The sequence below is a fragment of the Thunnus albacares genome, chromosome 20 (assembly GCF_914725855.1).
Source record: "Thunnus albacares chromosome 20, fThuAlb1.1, whole genome shotgun sequence".
NCBI classification, from domain to species: domain Eukaryota; kingdom Metazoa; phylum Chordata; class Actinopteri; order Scombriformes; family Scombridae; genus Thunnus; species Thunnus albacares.
The window spans coordinates 9,617,805-9,633,707 of record NC_058125.1 but is presented as its reverse complement, the minus strand read 5'-3'; the positions used below and the strand labels follow the sequence as shown (position 1 = coordinate 9,633,707).

The window sequence follows — 15,903 nt, the reverse complement described above, 5'->3', positions numbered from 1 at the left end:
AAACGCACTGAAATTACTTTAAGATTACATTTTAGGAGATCAAAAACCACACGTAATTGATGATTTTACCATAAAGGCTGCAGCAGATTTGTATTTTTCCCCGCGTGAACTACAAATTAACTTAATTTCCTTAATGCTCCACCTGAGAGTTTGTCCTCATGCTGCAGCTGAAACAGAAATGACCCATATTCCCTGTCACCTTGCCAGCAGCGGCTTGCCATCTGAGAGAAAGTTGCAAAATAAATGTGCCTCATTGACAGAAGTCCTGTAAATGTGCTGGCACAGAAACTCTATCCTGTCCCACAGCTAATCTGCTGGGTCACTGCAAGCAGTCCTCGGGGCAGCGCCGCTGAACCTCTGCCAGACACACTCAGTCCTCCCATAACTGTTTTCACAGAACCAGAGTCCTGCCTCTGATCCTGCAGTCTGTACCAGGCTGGGCTAAATCCTGCCTGTGCCACCCCCACCCCCCCAACATCATCTGCAATTCACACCAATAAACAACTCCAGGCTTGGGACTGGGGTGCCATAAATTTGGACCACTGATCCGATGAATCCTGTCCTGACAGGAGAAAATGCAAATGCAAAATGTAAAAACATTTTCTGTCTAATCCAAAAAAAAAAAAGAATTTATTGTGTCTTTATGGTGGCATTTTACCTTTTGTGTACACTGTCAATATACAGACATGTTCTTATTTACAATTAAAGTACTGTGTGATATTCAAAATGGATGTAAAAAACATTTGTGGTCGATGATGTGTGGGGTTGTGCTATTCTTTTGAGACAAGGAAGTCACAAAATAATTTAAATTTTAATTTAAGAAAGTTCAGATTCATAGAAACTTATTGTTGATGATGTTGGTGACATGTGTAACTTCTTTTTCACAGTTTTCATCCATGAGTTTAATATTCTGTAGGCAATATTCTTTAAAAAATGGAGAACACTTTGTCTGGACAAAAAAGTAAAACCATACTTCCCTTAACTATAAAACACAATATGTTCTTAATGTAATGCACAGATCGAAGACCCAGCCAGGCAAAGAAATCTGATCTTTATGGCACCCAAATCATCTAAAACATGGCTTTAATGACCATAATGATGCCCCAAGTCTGAATCTATGTGTTTTTATGGTAGTAAATATAAAAAACAACCTTCCAACCAACATATTTGCATCTATTAAAGCATTAAAAAGAAAATGTGTTAAATGTTGTGTACATGTTGTCTGAGCGTAAACATAGAATTCGTGCCAAATTACTCTTGTCTAAGGTATCAAATTGAGGAGGTTGCCAGAATGCCAAACACTTCATTTGCACAGCGGAAAGTTACTCATGTCGTTTAGCGGAGAAACCAAAGCCTCCCAGCTGCTGGATAGGCTGGACCTCTCCCAGTGCTCGATATAACATCATAACATGACGCACATGAGAGAGTTCATGTTGACACGGCTCGCGCTGGATGTAAACAGGACAAATCACACCTTCATATTTCATGGTGAAAAGTATATTTATTTATAGACTTGTCTGGCGGAGAAAGACACACAACAGACAGGAAATGTTTATTTTAATTAAATATAACATTTTATTTTTCATTGAACTACAACATAATTTACTACTCTAAACACATAAGATCTTAAGTTAAATTATTTACTGTAGCTAATCAACATTATAAAACGAGGTCATCATACAACAAATCATCTGGGGGTCATGCCGGCCTTATGAAGACTTGACCATCGCAGAAAACTCTGAAAAAAAGAAAAAAACAATATAATTTGAGATATTTTTAGATTCTAGTCCTCCTAATTCTTTCTTTTGGTACATTAATCTTGTTATGTCATCCAACTACAACAACTACAAACATGACCTATAATTCTGAAGTGTGTAACTCTGGCAGTGACATTTTGATCGAGGCGATTGTTGTAGCTGCACTTTAGTTGCCTGGCAACAAAGTGAAGGACACTACATGGCCAACAATTCACATTTAAGGGATAAATCTATCTCAAGGATTTATCCCAATTCTTACTATTTTACTGGATTCTGATCAAAAGAACTAAGAACTATCTTACAACTTAACAACTTAAACAACGTTCTTAAATTTAAGAGAGCTCACACCTACTGAGACATGTTGTGGAGTGATTATAATGATTGATGTTACACCACTCACTTTTCTTCTTTTATTGCACTCATAAGGGGTGCAAACTAGGACTGCAGCTAAGAATTATTTTCCTTATTGATTCTACTGATCATTTTTAATCAATTAATTGTTTAAAGATTCACAATTTCTCAGAGGCCACAGTAATGTCTTTCAATTTGCTTGTTTTGTCCAAGAGCCTAAATTGTTAAGATATTATTTACCGTCATATATGACAATGAAACACAACAAATCATCACATCTGAGAAGCTGGAAGCATCAAACTTTTTTTTTTTTCGATTAAAATAACTGAAACAATTAATCGATTATCAAAATAATTTCTGTTGATCAACTTATTGATTAATCAACTAATTGTTGCAGCTCTAGTGCGTGTCTAGTGTATTAGTAGTCTAGTGTGTTAATGTTGTTTGCAATAACAATACATACAGTCATTGTGTGCACTTCATTGACAATGTTTCAGCAAATTTCCAATTATTCCATCCATATTTGTATTTTTATATATCGTAATAATAATATTAATTTCTCATTTTAATTTCTACCGGAGATATAAAAGATTTCACACAAATAAAATTAACTTTTTTCAAAACTTAAATTATATATGTTTATGCAGAACAACATATCACTGTGTAATATTTAAGGATTTGTGAATAATAAAAAAAGAACAGTATGGCACATATCTGATTGAATGTAAAGGTTACTTCCACACTACACTGTAAGTAAGCAGCTTGATAAATGTGTATTATCCCTCACATCCAGCAAAGAACATTTTTACTCATACATGTGCATTTTAGAATATTCTTAAGTGTAGTTAAAGTTGAATAAACACAGGCCCTTGTCTCAATCACCTCTCAATTTGTAGGAAATGTCCTCATGACAGTACAAGAGGGCAAACAGACCTGCCTACCTTCCCAACCGATCTTCCCATCACCATCTGAGTCTCCCTCCAGCAGGAAAGCTCTGGTCTCAGCTGCAGTCAGAGGCCTCGCTCCTTTGGAGAAGTTCTGCAGGAACAGCCTGATGGAGAGCAGGGAGGAAGTTAGAGAACAACATCAAACACACAAATGACAACAACAACGACAAAAAAAGGGAACAATGGGGATAAACACATTAATCGTGCTGCATTTCATACTGAAACACAATGCTGCAGCTCAAGTAGTGCAGACAGTATCATGCTGTTCTGTTCTCTGAAGAAAACTATTGACAGGTTGGTGAAATACAGCTTGATGGATTAACTGGAACAGACAGACATTCATATCAGGCTGTGTATAAAACTCAACTGTAACTCATCCTGTTCTATGTAGCCGCTTTTGTCCTGATCCAAAATTTTGAAGACCCTCTCGATCTCTGTTGGAGTTTTCTTGGATAAACCCACTGTTTTGAAAAACATCTTTGGGCTAAATGAATCCTTTGCTGAAAATAAAATGATAGAAAAAGCTTGATTAGATTATCAGCAGTGGACAACAACATTGAAAATATTAGACAACCTGTGCTTTAAAATATCATGCAGCTACAGTAAAATGCAGAAACAAAGGCCTCAGATCTGGGATAAGGGCAACACACAGCCCAAAGACATTCATTTCCTCACCTTTACAAGCATTAATAGCTGAGGTAATGTCCGACGCTGCTAGAAAGTCAGTGATAGCCATGATGATGGAGACTCTGTTGTGGTCGATGTTGCAGCCTGGTACAATATGTGACCGCTGATGAGCAGAAAAAGACAACTGGTCAAAGTGAAAAGGCTTCACCCTCCAGTGTCAGAAACCACCAGTGTCCTTCTGTCCGCTGTCACCTGCAGCTGACCACTTCAGCCATCAGTGTGTGTTTGTCTGTGTGTGAAAGGGAGGCTGAAAGAAAGAAAATCTTGCCATCACACAGCTTTTCTAGAGTGGTTTCTCCAGGAGTCAGAGGTCATAGCGGATTTAAATCTACCAAAACAAATCCCAGTTAGATAGCGCCTGTCTGTAAACAAAACAGCAGTCAGTGAGGTTATATTTGGTGCATCTGGAGGGAACCTGACTGGCCTGTGTTTCCTCTTCGCTTGTGTTTCCAGCCACATGCTGCATGTTGCTGCCTGCTCGTGGTCGTCCCTGGCATTGTTTCCGCAGGCTGTAAACATCCTGTTATTTTGGCCTCTGTCACTTTCAGGCTGTGCTCCATGGAGCTGTCCCTACTCACAGTCGCCTTGTTCCTAAATGCTACATTTAGCATATCAAGAGCTCTGTTCTCAAACAAGCAAGTGTTCATTTAAAGGATGCTAAACACACTGTGGGAACAGTTAATCTTAATCTATAAATACATCACTAAATTTGAGTTTAAAGTCCCTCCTAATTTCTTAATAACGACTAGCTAGTTTCAACTAGCTAGCTGACTTACTAAATCTGATTGCACCATTAAAACTTCTAAGCTAGTATAAACGGTTTAGTAATATGTAATTCTGTTGTTAGGAAACATCGTGCTGTCCAGTCAAAAGCTAATTTAGCTAATGTAGGTGATATTACATCATCTAGTGTAACGCTTCTGGTTTTCTAATTTGACATATGTTGTTATTTTGTGAAATACAATTAAAAATCTTCCCAGTTTACATCATTATAAATAGTATTTTAGCAAGTGACCATATTACAGATTAGCTACCTCTTTTACACTTCACTCTAAATGGGTCATGCAGTACATTAGCAAGCTAACGTAAATATTGTCAGTTGACTCCGTTAACTACGAAACATTTGGCAACCACTAGGTAAACATATTAAATAATAACTACTATCTACATAAGAACTAGTTTTAACCCTTTTTAATTTAGTAAACATTTATGTTGCAACTAGACTAGGTTTGAATTTACTGTTAGCTGGTGCAAAAACCGGCTCTAATTTTCTAGCATGTTAATCAGCGAATAATGTTTAAACAAACACAAAACTTTTGTATTATTGTTCTGTGATACCCACATCCTGCGACATTTTTAATGAATTAAATTCGTCACTACTTTGCACCACATTTGCACATTTTCAAATTCTACACAGGGGCTAAATTTATTAATTAATTATTAATTTAATTTATGTGTTTCAACATTGGCTGAAATTAAACACCTAAAACCACCAAAATTGGACATCTTGATTTTTTTTTTTACAATTGAGAGTCCATGTTGCCATGCAAGGCTAAGCCGTGTCTTTGTAATATTTGAAGCTTTTTTCATACTGTGTATTTTTGATGATCTCAGTGTTTCACATTAAAACTGCCAGCACCTACTGGTGTCATACATTATTTTTTTTATACCATAAATCAGTCAATGGGAGTCTGTGGAAACCACCTGCTGAGGAATTCTCACACTTGCAGGGGGCTTGGCAGTCTGTGACCATTATGAACAGGAAACAGAGTGAGGTTAGTTGGCAAAGGTATAGACTTTTGTTCTGGCAAAACACAGATTTCTCACAATATCTCCCCAAATGACATATGACCGCTTTTGTGTGACTGAAATGCACCCTATGTAAAGTCAACTTTTCCTGCTTGTTAATACTATTATAATTCGCAAAGCTGTGTTTTCCGCTGTTTTGGTCCACATATGTCTTTATGGCTCCCATGTGTGAGGGAGTGCTGGAGCGCAGCAGTTACTGCGTCACACCGGCCCTACCATGCAGCACGTGTGGGCCCAAGGCCTGGCCAGAGTGACGTGAGCCTGGTTTCCTCAGGATGGACCACAGCGAGGCCTGCATCAGCCAGAGGGGCCAGAGGGGTAGAGAAACGACAAAAACATCCTCTGCTCCCCCTCACGTACCTGCCCCCCTCGGCCTTGTCCCTTTCCATGCTCCGATGCTTGTTTTCAGGAAGACCAGGCTTCCTGTGTGATGGAGCGCTGGATGAGAGGAGGAAGAGGGGGATGGGACAGAGAGGAAAAGACAGACACAGAAAGAGATGGATGGTGATGGGGTGACGGTCTTGTGCACGTAGTGATTTGGGGAAGTATTGTTGCGATAGACGGTGATAGGTATAAGCAGCTATAAGGGAGTCTGAGCAGCATTAATGGGGAAGATTATAGTACAAATCTTTTTGGTAAGTAGAGAAACTCTGATCTTTTTCTCTCTTGCACCTTAGAAAAGTCTTCTCCCATGTTTGCAAACCAGACAGGGAGTGGCTTAATCCGCCTGTTAGTTAAGGTTGAGAGAAATAAATGCATTTTGTGTGTATATAGAAGTCATGTTGGGACTTGTACCTGGAGTTTTATACTTTAGCCTGAAATACAATCTTTCCTATTTTGTTCTCCAATTTGTTTTGGAAAATACTGAGCAACAAAACAATCAGCACAGGACATGGAGGTAAGTACTTCATGAGCAGATGGTAGGTTGCATTTTACACAAATTAAAGAACCAACATTTTTGTTTTGTGCTGAATTGGTTTGCACAAGTCTGTGTATCCATGATATATAGATATGAAGTTTATTTAGATTGTGTGAGGAAATAGAGGTTCAGTGCACTGTTCAAGGACTCTTTGACGAGACATTGTGGATGCATTCACACATATTTGCTTTGGTGTGGATTGACTGTGTAAGCTCAGGCTTGCAGGGTAATATGCCTCTATTAATATTAATTAATATTGGTCATAAACATCCATCAAAAGTTGCTGAGCTTTATAATTTAGACAGATCAAAGACTACAGCAGCATGACAGCTTCACTTTCTGTAGGCTGCTTGTGTCATGCAGACAAAGTTAAACTTTCCTTACAGAAAAGCAAGTTCTCTGTAGGATGGTAATAATTCGTCCATGGCTGTAGCTTCTAATAAGCACAATAAACTTTCTTTCTGACCTTTTTCTTACATCTCTCCTTATTTTTGTTATTTTCCTCTGTTTCTGACTTTTGCATGGAATAAAACATCTTGACAATTGATTTAAAGAGTGTTGTGTCAAGTGTTTGAGTGGGTCTGATCCCCGGCTCCTTCTGTCCCTATGTCGACGTGTCCTTGAATGGCTTCTCTGCAATCCAGCTCTGTAAATATAATTGTTGCTATTGTGAATACGCAGCTTAGAAGAGGAACAGGAGGAACACGAATAAACACAGGATGGGAAATGTTGCTGAGATTGCTTTTTTTATGGGTCATACATGGGAAAACCCTTATCCTGTCATTCCCAGATGTTCATAATGGCGTTTAAAGGATATAGCTGGCAATTTTCTATATTTTTCTTATTGTCAAGAATTGTGTGTGTATCCAAAGCCTGGTAAATATTATTCCTCTGTGCTGTAGAGCTCTATTGTTGTCCAAAAACTATTAAAAACACATCAACGAGCCACACCATTGCAGTGACATGTTCCTTCACCTGGAAGGCAATGGCTACCATACCAGCTTTAGTAGCTTTTTGTACATTATAAATTTCTCTAAGAATTTCATTACAAAGTCAAGAGGTTGTGATATATAGCACAACAAGGTAACAAAGGTCTGTAAACAGAATCACATTCCCATGCATGCACAGTGGCTGCCTTACAAGGAACTACTCTCCAGAGACTGAAAACGTGATTGCTGTTATTAGTCTTTGGAGCAAAACAAACTACCATGACTGCAATCTTCATGGTGAAGGAACATGTTACCCAGTGCAGCGGTGTGGCTCATTAACGTGTTTTTAATAGATTTTGGACAACAACAGAAGTCTACAGCACCGAGGAATAAGATATATCAGACTTTGGACACACACACAATACTTGTAAGTAGACCGATTCATTGTTGGTTTGGCACTACACATGAGATTTGTTGACAATAAGAAATATATGGAAAATCAGTAGCCATATCCTTTAACTTGGACTTGAAAGGACAGAATAAATATAAAAGATGTTTAGAACAGCATGTGACGGATTTCAGATTGTGACTCTGTGTGAGTGTGCAGCAGCTGTCACGCCTTCAGTAGAAGTTGTGTTGGAAGCCATTTTAATTCAGATGAAAGACAGCGTCATCAGTTTAGACTCTAGACTTAGAGTTGTATCCTGCAGCATGCTAAAGTAAATATTTAAGTGCCTCTGTAATGTCTGAAATGATAGGCTTCTCAGACAGACAGAGAAGAGAGGCACCCTGTTTATCCATGCATGCATCCCCGAGGAAAGTGGTCGTTCCTGCTTTTTCCTGGGCTCAGTTACTGCCTCGTCTATTTCTATCTAACCGGCTGTGGTGTGGGCAAGTGACGCTCTCAAATTCAGCCAAGATACCCCCTCTGACACACGCTTTAAGCTCCACCCACCATCAACACCCTCCAGCTGATGGCCTCCCAAATAGTTTTACCTCACTCCTCTGTTTTGGCACACATTTTCCTTACCTAAATACTGTATCGCTGTATATGTTTGCTTAAGCTATACACAAAAGAGTTTTACAGTGGGTTATGTGGCAACTATTTCTTGGCTGGGACCAGTTGCCGGGCAACAAATGGAGAATCCAGGAAATTACTGATAACGTGCCAAGAAATATTCCAGTACATAATCACCTGTAGGATGGCAAAATGTTGTTTTTACATTTTTTGTGGGGATTAAACAAACAAGATAGAACATGTAAATTAGTGAGCTTTAAAGAATGCAGATTTTTTACCCTTGGACAGAGCCAGGCTGGCTGATTGTCCCTGTTCCCAGTCGTTATGCTAAGCTAAATTAGCATGCTGCTGGCGATAGCTTCATCTTAAGCATACAGCCATATTAATCTTCTCATCTAACTCCTGGCAAGAAACAGAATAAGCACATTTCCCTAAATGTCAAACTTTTCCTGACTAGAAAAAGTCATCATAGGCCAGGTACTGTACATGATCACCCGTAGAAAGGCAAAAATTTTGTTTTTACATTTCGTCTTATGTATGGATTAAAAAAACAAGATACAACATGTTAAATTAATAAGTTTTAGAGGAGCTGATTTTTTACTCTTGGTCAGAGCCATGCTAGCTGTTTCCCCCTGTTTCCAGTCTTAATGCTAAGTTAAATTAATCTTCTCATCTAACTCACGCCAAGAAACATAAAAATTTCCTCAAACTTTTCCTAGAAAAAGTCTCGTCATTGCTCCATTGCATCATTGTTCCAGCCTTGGTATAATCTGTCTCTGTTTCGTATCTGTTTGAGCCGTAACTAAGGGGCAATCCTGACTCATTACATTTTTGACTTAAATGTGGTTGCTGCTTTTGCAACTGGATCAGGGCCTGATGAATACCAGCGAGCTTAGGATGCAAGCGATAGGATCTGTGCTGGGTTAGGGGTGTGGGGTGTCGGGGGGGTCAGGGACTCCCCTGAGTGTCTCTAAGGAGAGGAGGGTGGAAGCTGCAATGTAAGGTGGATGTACAGGATATGGAAGTCAAAATGGTAGATGCTGATATACTAACGAGCTAATACCTTTCCCACCAATCTCTCTCTTATGGAAGACAGGTGCCTATATAAAAGTAAGGGTTTGACATGAAAGCATAGTGTCCTGTTTCCTTTCCCTATAGTGTGGGGTAGTGTGATATACCCCTGGGCAGTGCCTAAATCCCCAAATAAAGATATTTATGTATATTTCCAATGCCACAGACCTCTGTAAACCTCAGCACATTTAAGATTAGCCGCTGAAACAGATCTTCCCTTATCTGATCAGGGTTGTGTGTAAATGAGAGCTCTGTCAACGAGTGCTCAAACTCACCTCCTCCATAAACACTTTAAAGCAGTCGAGGAGTCCCACAGCTGTCTAAGCCTTTGTGTGTCCTAGCATGTATGTGCCTATGTGAGTGTGTTCGTACAGGTCAGAGGTCATGGTCAAGCTTTTCAACACTTTCCCCGCTGTCTTTGGGCCTGCCAGCAGTCCTGACATCAATTCCCTATCACTTGTGTGTGTGGCAGCTGTGTGTTATCTTTATGTTATCGCTGATATATAATTTCGCCCTGCTTAGCTGCTCCCTAAGCTGTGGTTTGATTACAGGGCGGGATGAGGTAAGCCTTTACATACACAGTCGCAGTCGTTGTCAACTTTTTAAATGGCACAAGTGCAAAAACAGAAATGGGCCCGCATAAAATGACAGACAGGCACAGGCCTTTCATCACTGGTTTTAGTACCAGACTGATATAATGGTGATAATAGTGTTCAAAGCTGTTGCCTCTCTCGCTTGTTGCTGCATGTTCAGTAACACAAATGGTACAAGTGTCATCAGAGAAAAATACACCCAAAGAAAAAAAGCAAAGGGAAAGGGAATAGAGATGCTTTTTCATTAACAAGGCTATACTTCCATTTTTCCTAACAAATATCAAAGTTTGCATTTGTGCATGTCTGTGCTTGTGTGTGAAATCCTCAAAGCACCACCACTAAGGCAAACTGCTGCACTCTACTGCCCTCTAGTGGAAACTGCAATGGCATGTTACAGTAAAAGGTTTGAACCAAGCAGATGAGTGGTAACACTGCTTTTTGTTGTTATGTTGTGTGGATTCATTTGTTTTTTAGCTCCTTTTTTTCTGATCTGTATGTGCAGGAAATATAAAACTAACAAATCTGTCCTGCAAATCTACCAATATTTAGACTTTTCCCTATTTGTGCACACAGTACAGACATCTATTTTGAAATTTTAAAGGCTGTCATGTTTTTTTAAACACAACTGAGAACTCAATTTACATAGTGTATATACTGAATACAGATATGGCTTACAAGTAAATACATGGATTCTCTCCTATAAGATTTTAACATACATGTACATTGTACATTAAATTACTATCCTTCCACTGCCACTCAATGGGGAAACACAGTGGCCTATCCTTTAATATATATTATTTGAAGTGCCTGAACCTCACATCTCAGGGTGTTTGGTTCATCCTTCTCCTTGTACTAAGAAAAATTAAAAAATGTAAGTATTGCCACTCAAAATGTCACAGGTAATCCACGAGCTAAGAGCTTTATCTTAAATGTCTTAAACTGTAGAAACACACCTAAAGTGAACACATTTTGCATCTAATCCTGATCATAAAGCTCCCCCAAATATACATATATACTGTAGGAAGTGAGTGCACTTTTGTCAGCAGGGTCTTGTTCAGACACACTTTGAGTGAAGAAGATATTTATTTCTCCCTCTGTCATTAAAATGGATTCTATATGGTGAATTACTGAGTAAAAAATGACCCTCAGTAATTTATGTTCTTATAGCACCAGGAAATGAGTAAAGATAGATTTACCCCCGCCCAACCAAATCCTCCCACCTTCAAAGACCTGCCCTCCTCATACAAACTTCTGCTTATGTCTATCTTCCTATCTCTTTCTCTCTCCGCCTTTTCATACAAACACACGGTCCCCCTCTTTTACACTCACACACACTCACACCTCCGCCAGTATGGACGTGCCCTTGGCAGCAGTGGTGCTAGTTCAGGCGGGCAGTGCTCCCAGGTCTGGACTGGGGTAGAGCAGGTGTACTGCTGTCAACAGAGGCTCATAAATACTCTGAGATGGATTACACACTTATGTCATCATATTAAAGACACTCTGTCAGCAAACACTTTTAAGACCCCATAATCTACAGCTAAGAGAAAAGTCTTTTCTCCTGACAAAGGGAGAAGTTTATGGCAAAGCTCAGCTAGTGCTGATCTGCAACAAATCAATCATTCACAACCAAATGCAGATAAGAAAATAAGTCCCCCAGCTTCCTTTGCATGCTAATGACAGACAACATTACTATGTTATTACTGTTTTTTTTTTTTAAACCACACACCTTGAACAAATATGTACACAACGGTGACGTATTTACCACCCTGTATGTTGTTATTTTAGTGTCACATTTCACTCCTTCCCTGCTCCTCTCCTCTGCAGCTGTGAGACCCTTCTGTGTCCAAATAAAGGCTGCAGACAGCACCGCCGGCGTCCTGACTGCATGTTTCATTTTCCCATATTACCCATGGTGCATGGAGCACTAGGTCTATTTTGCATGCTCAGAATAAGCCCAATGATCTCCAATTACCCTCCTCTCACGGATTGCTTGGTGTCACTGCCGGCTGGATATGATGATTCTGCGGCAGCGGTGTAAAAGGATAGTTCCACAGATCTTCTGGCATGCGCCGTGCACATTACAACTCAATCATAGCAGTAAACTATAGCTGGCACGAGCCAATTAATTAAAAAGTTCAAGCTTAGGTGTCACCACCTTGTGCATGTTCTCACCCCCTTTACCGCAAGAAACACATTCTTTGATGACATGAGACATCAGAAGATGTGACCAGAGAGCTGGCTAGCTGGATCACTGGCTGCTTGGAAACCAAATCTACTGACTTAATGGCTTTCAGCACAACTCTGGTTAACATAGCAGAGTGGATCAGTGGAGAAATGATAGGCTCACTGCCTTATCCTCCTTAAATAAACTACAGCAAGTCATAAAATGCATCCGTTAGGCCTCCTAAGCTTCCTCAGCGTCAGTCAAGACTGAAAGCGAAGATGTATTACTCATTCACCAGACATTTGGATACAGAAGTTGTTGAGATATCAGATTATGAGCAACTCAGACGGGACGCATCAATCATAAGTGAAAATAGAATGTGAAATAGGATGGATCAAGCTCACATTTTGCGCCAGTGAGGAAGCTTTCGGCTCAGCAACTGTATCACATCCTCACATATACTGCTACGTCCAGTGAAAAAAGAGTTGACTACTGAAACACTGTAGCAGTCAGGATGCCCTGGTTGACCTGATATGGGCCCGTGGGTGGAGTGCAGATTGCTGGGTGAAAAGATGCCTGGGAGGACGACTGTAGAAGAAATGCTGGAAACACCATCTGTCCATCTCTATTTCTCTTTTCCCACCTCTTTTGCTTCAGTGACCTTCTCTTCTCTTTCATTTCTCCTCTCTTTGGAACCAGAGATGGACTGAATGGTGACATTGTTGCCTCCTGGGAACAATATCCTGATGCTGTCTGGGTGTGTAAAGCAGAACTCCAGCATCAGTGATTTTGTTGCCAGGGGGAGGACTATATCAGCGGAGAACTAACTAATAAATATGGGTGCTGAATGATGATGAATAATGTAACAGTACAATAGTACAACATAGCAAATGTAGTACCAGCAGTGAGAATAATAGTAGTAGGCCTATCATCTATAATTGTAGTGCACTGGTGACAGCAGTAATATTTGTATTACTATTAGCATAAGTTGTAATAGCTGCACTAGTTGCAGCAAAAATAGTATGCGTGTACCATATGTATAAGTGTTTAATTATTATCATCTTATACTTAATTTATACATTTGTAAAAGGAGCCTTGCTGCTGTTCTCTCCTGCTTCTGAGGCTGCCTGCTACTCTGCTCATAACCACTAGAGGGAGCTAATGTTCACGACCATGCACCAAAATCACATATGAGGCCTCCCAAACATTTAACACACAACTGCAGCACATACTCTTATAACCCACAAAACACAGGCTTTGCTTTACCTGTACGCGATTGTATGTTAAATCTGATTTCTTTAATGCAAAAGAATTGCACATGTTCTGTTTTGTACACCAACATTTAACTATAATAAAATAAATAAAAAAATATGACATTAAAAATAAAAATACATTGAAAATGAAAATAACTTAGAAATTACATAAAAATAAAAAGATTGATAAAAAATTACATTAAAAATACATATGAGTTCATATATAAGTATTCACATATGAGTATTACAAATGAAAAAAAAATTACATCAAAAGATTCAAAAAGATCAGGTCAGATGTTTAATGATCAAAAGATTATGGTCTTGCACTGAACTGTAGCACTGAGACAGTAACCAAACTCTATGATCATATCAAAGGTGAAATACAATGATTGGATGATATGTAACATCTACCTCTAGTTTTTACACCAGGCAGAATGAATCTACTGATCAGACATTTTTGTATAACTTTGAGCAAAATAAACAGTAGAACTACTTTTTTTTCTGAAGACCCTGGACAACGTCCTTATAAGGACCCTTAGTGGATCTTGGGTTTCACTTTGAGAACCCCTGATCTCTGCCATATTATTTGTGTGTTAAAAACCAGAGTCTGTCAAGCAGTATGTTCAGGTAATGTTTGAGGAGGTGACTCCTCAAACCCGCTGCATATAGTTTCCAAACCTTCTTACACTCTCTGAAATTTGAAATACTGTCACAAGACCACCAAGCGTCAGATACAACTAGTTATATGTCTCTGAGGGGTTTCTAGACACTTTAAGAGAAAGAACGAGCCTTGACAAACCGTGGAAGTACTGAAGTTTACAGTTTGCACTGTTGTGCAGTAGGTAAAGGAGTTTGGAGGATTCAATGGTGTTATGGAACAATTTCACGTTTCTGCATACATACACATATGCATACATTATAAGCAATCAGTATTGACTTTGTAAATGACTAACAAAAAGGATTAACAACAATTTTATTTTCTATTAGTTACAGATCATACTACATATGAAAATAACAAATATCTTTTATCAAAACCTTCTGTGGGTTTAAATAGTGTAAGACAGGGGTCCTTATGACTAATAACAGAGCACCCTGAAAGACAAATGCAACCTCGCTGATGGAAAAAGTGAATAAAAAAAACAAAAAACTTCCTCCAATTAAATGTGAATTCACAAATTGGCAACAAAAGGTTTTCTTAAAAACAGTTTATTATGCATTTAAAAATGTTTATTCTTCATTAATAGTCATTAGTAACAACTCATAAACCCTTTACTATTAGTAATATTACAAGTGGGTTCAATTTTATAGTCTTATCTTAAGCATCATATTATGTACAATATGTTTTATCTCCAGTCATAATTTGGTCAACCATGGACTGCTGAGCTACCTGCTGACTTATAATGTTTAGCTTTTTTCTAAAGGTGAAGATCCCATTTTGTAATAAATATTTCATCTGATGTGTCCTAATCAAATCAAAGGGACTGTGCTGACATAAAGTATATGCATGCCAAAATCATCATTAATGTAATAGATGCCAATTTTACAGCACTAACCACACTGCTATTAGTATAAAGAACACTATATTGATATTATTAAGCATAATGTACAGTAACTGTTGCTTATTTCAGAGTGTCATCCAGACTGCTGTTACATCTACCAGCCAGGCAGCTGTGTTACATTAGAGCACATAAGTTATTGATCCCCAGCTTGCGCTATACTGCTGCAGAGGCCAGCAGCCTCCAGGAAGTGTACTGTACATGTGAGCTCTTCGTCCTTTCTCTGTCCTCTCATCTCTTCCTCTCCATCACTCTTCTTTCATCCTCTCTGATTTAGCCCCCTTATTTAACTTTCCCCATCATTCATTCAGTCTCTGTCCTGCCTGACCCCCCCAACTTCCCTCTCCTCCTCTTTTTTTTCTATGCATCTCTCTATCTCCTCTCTCTGTCCATATGTTCAGCTAGTCTGTTTCGGTGCCCTCGATGAGCTCTCTGTCGTGCAGTAAAAGCCAGAGGAATGAGCGGGGCTCGCAGAATGCAAGGTAGGAAAAGAAATGTGCTGGTGTCATGCATTGTAGATGCAGAGAGATTAAGCATGTTGCAACACATTTTGCAGCGTAATGATGCAGCAAGATTTTTAAGGCAACATATATCAGTTGATAACCATGTTCCTCTCTGTGTTTTTGCAGAGTTAAAATACTTCAGAGGTGGAGCCACACTGGTGGTTTCATTGGATGGTTTGAATTGGCTTACTAAAAGGAGATGCAAGAAAAGGTATTATTTTGATTCTATTATCTATCTGATGGTCTGTCTATATGTAGAGTGTGGATGTTTGTCCCTCTCTGTGGGGGTGTTAAGGGTGTCTGTCTGTTTGTGTGTTGGCTGTTTGAAAAAGTCTTTTTAATCTGT

The 15,903-nt window shown here is 39.1% G+C and overlaps 2 protein-coding genes across 5 annotated transcripts in view; one reads left to right on the top strand and one right to left on the bottom strand.

Annotated features, from left to right (window-relative positions):
• Positions 1-1,524: 1,524 nt before the first annotated feature.
• LOC122970903 (parvalbumin, thymic-like) lies at positions 1,525-5,859 on the bottom strand. Of its 2 annotated transcripts, none has more exons than XM_044337259.1 (5): positions 5,768-5,859; positions 3,731-3,845; positions 3,423-3,555; positions 3,042-3,159; positions 1,525-1,738 (listed from the first exon to the last, which is right to left on the bottom strand). In XM_044337259.1, the coding sequence occupies exons 1-5, from the start codon at positions 5,768-5,770 to the stop codon at positions 1,688-1,690; spliced, it is 420 nt and encodes a 139-aa protein (XP_044193194.1). In that variant the 5' UTR covers positions 5,771-5,859; the 3' UTR covers positions 1,525-1,687. The 2 variants fall into 2 exon arrangements, with proteins under 2 accessions (XP_044193194.1, XP_044193195.1); XM_044337260.1 differs by having other exon boundaries at positions 3,050-3,159.
• A 245-nt stretch (positions 5,860-6,104) lies between these two features.
• bhlha15 (basic helix-loop-helix family, member a15) overlaps positions 6,105-15,903 on the top strand; it is a 21,351-nt gene continuing 11,552 nt past the window's right edge. For 2 of the 3 annotated variants that reach the window (XM_044337258.1, XM_044337256.1), the window contains exon 1: positions 6,105-6,186. Coding sequence is in view for 1 of the 3 variants with exons in the window: in XM_044337255.1 (XP_044193190.1) it covers positions 15,512-15,768 (257 nt within the window). In the remaining 2 variants the exon portion in view is untranslated. Of the gene's footprint in view, positions 6,187-14,873; positions 15,769-15,903 lie in introns of those variants that run through there. The other variant, XM_044337255.1, reaches the window with a different exon arrangement.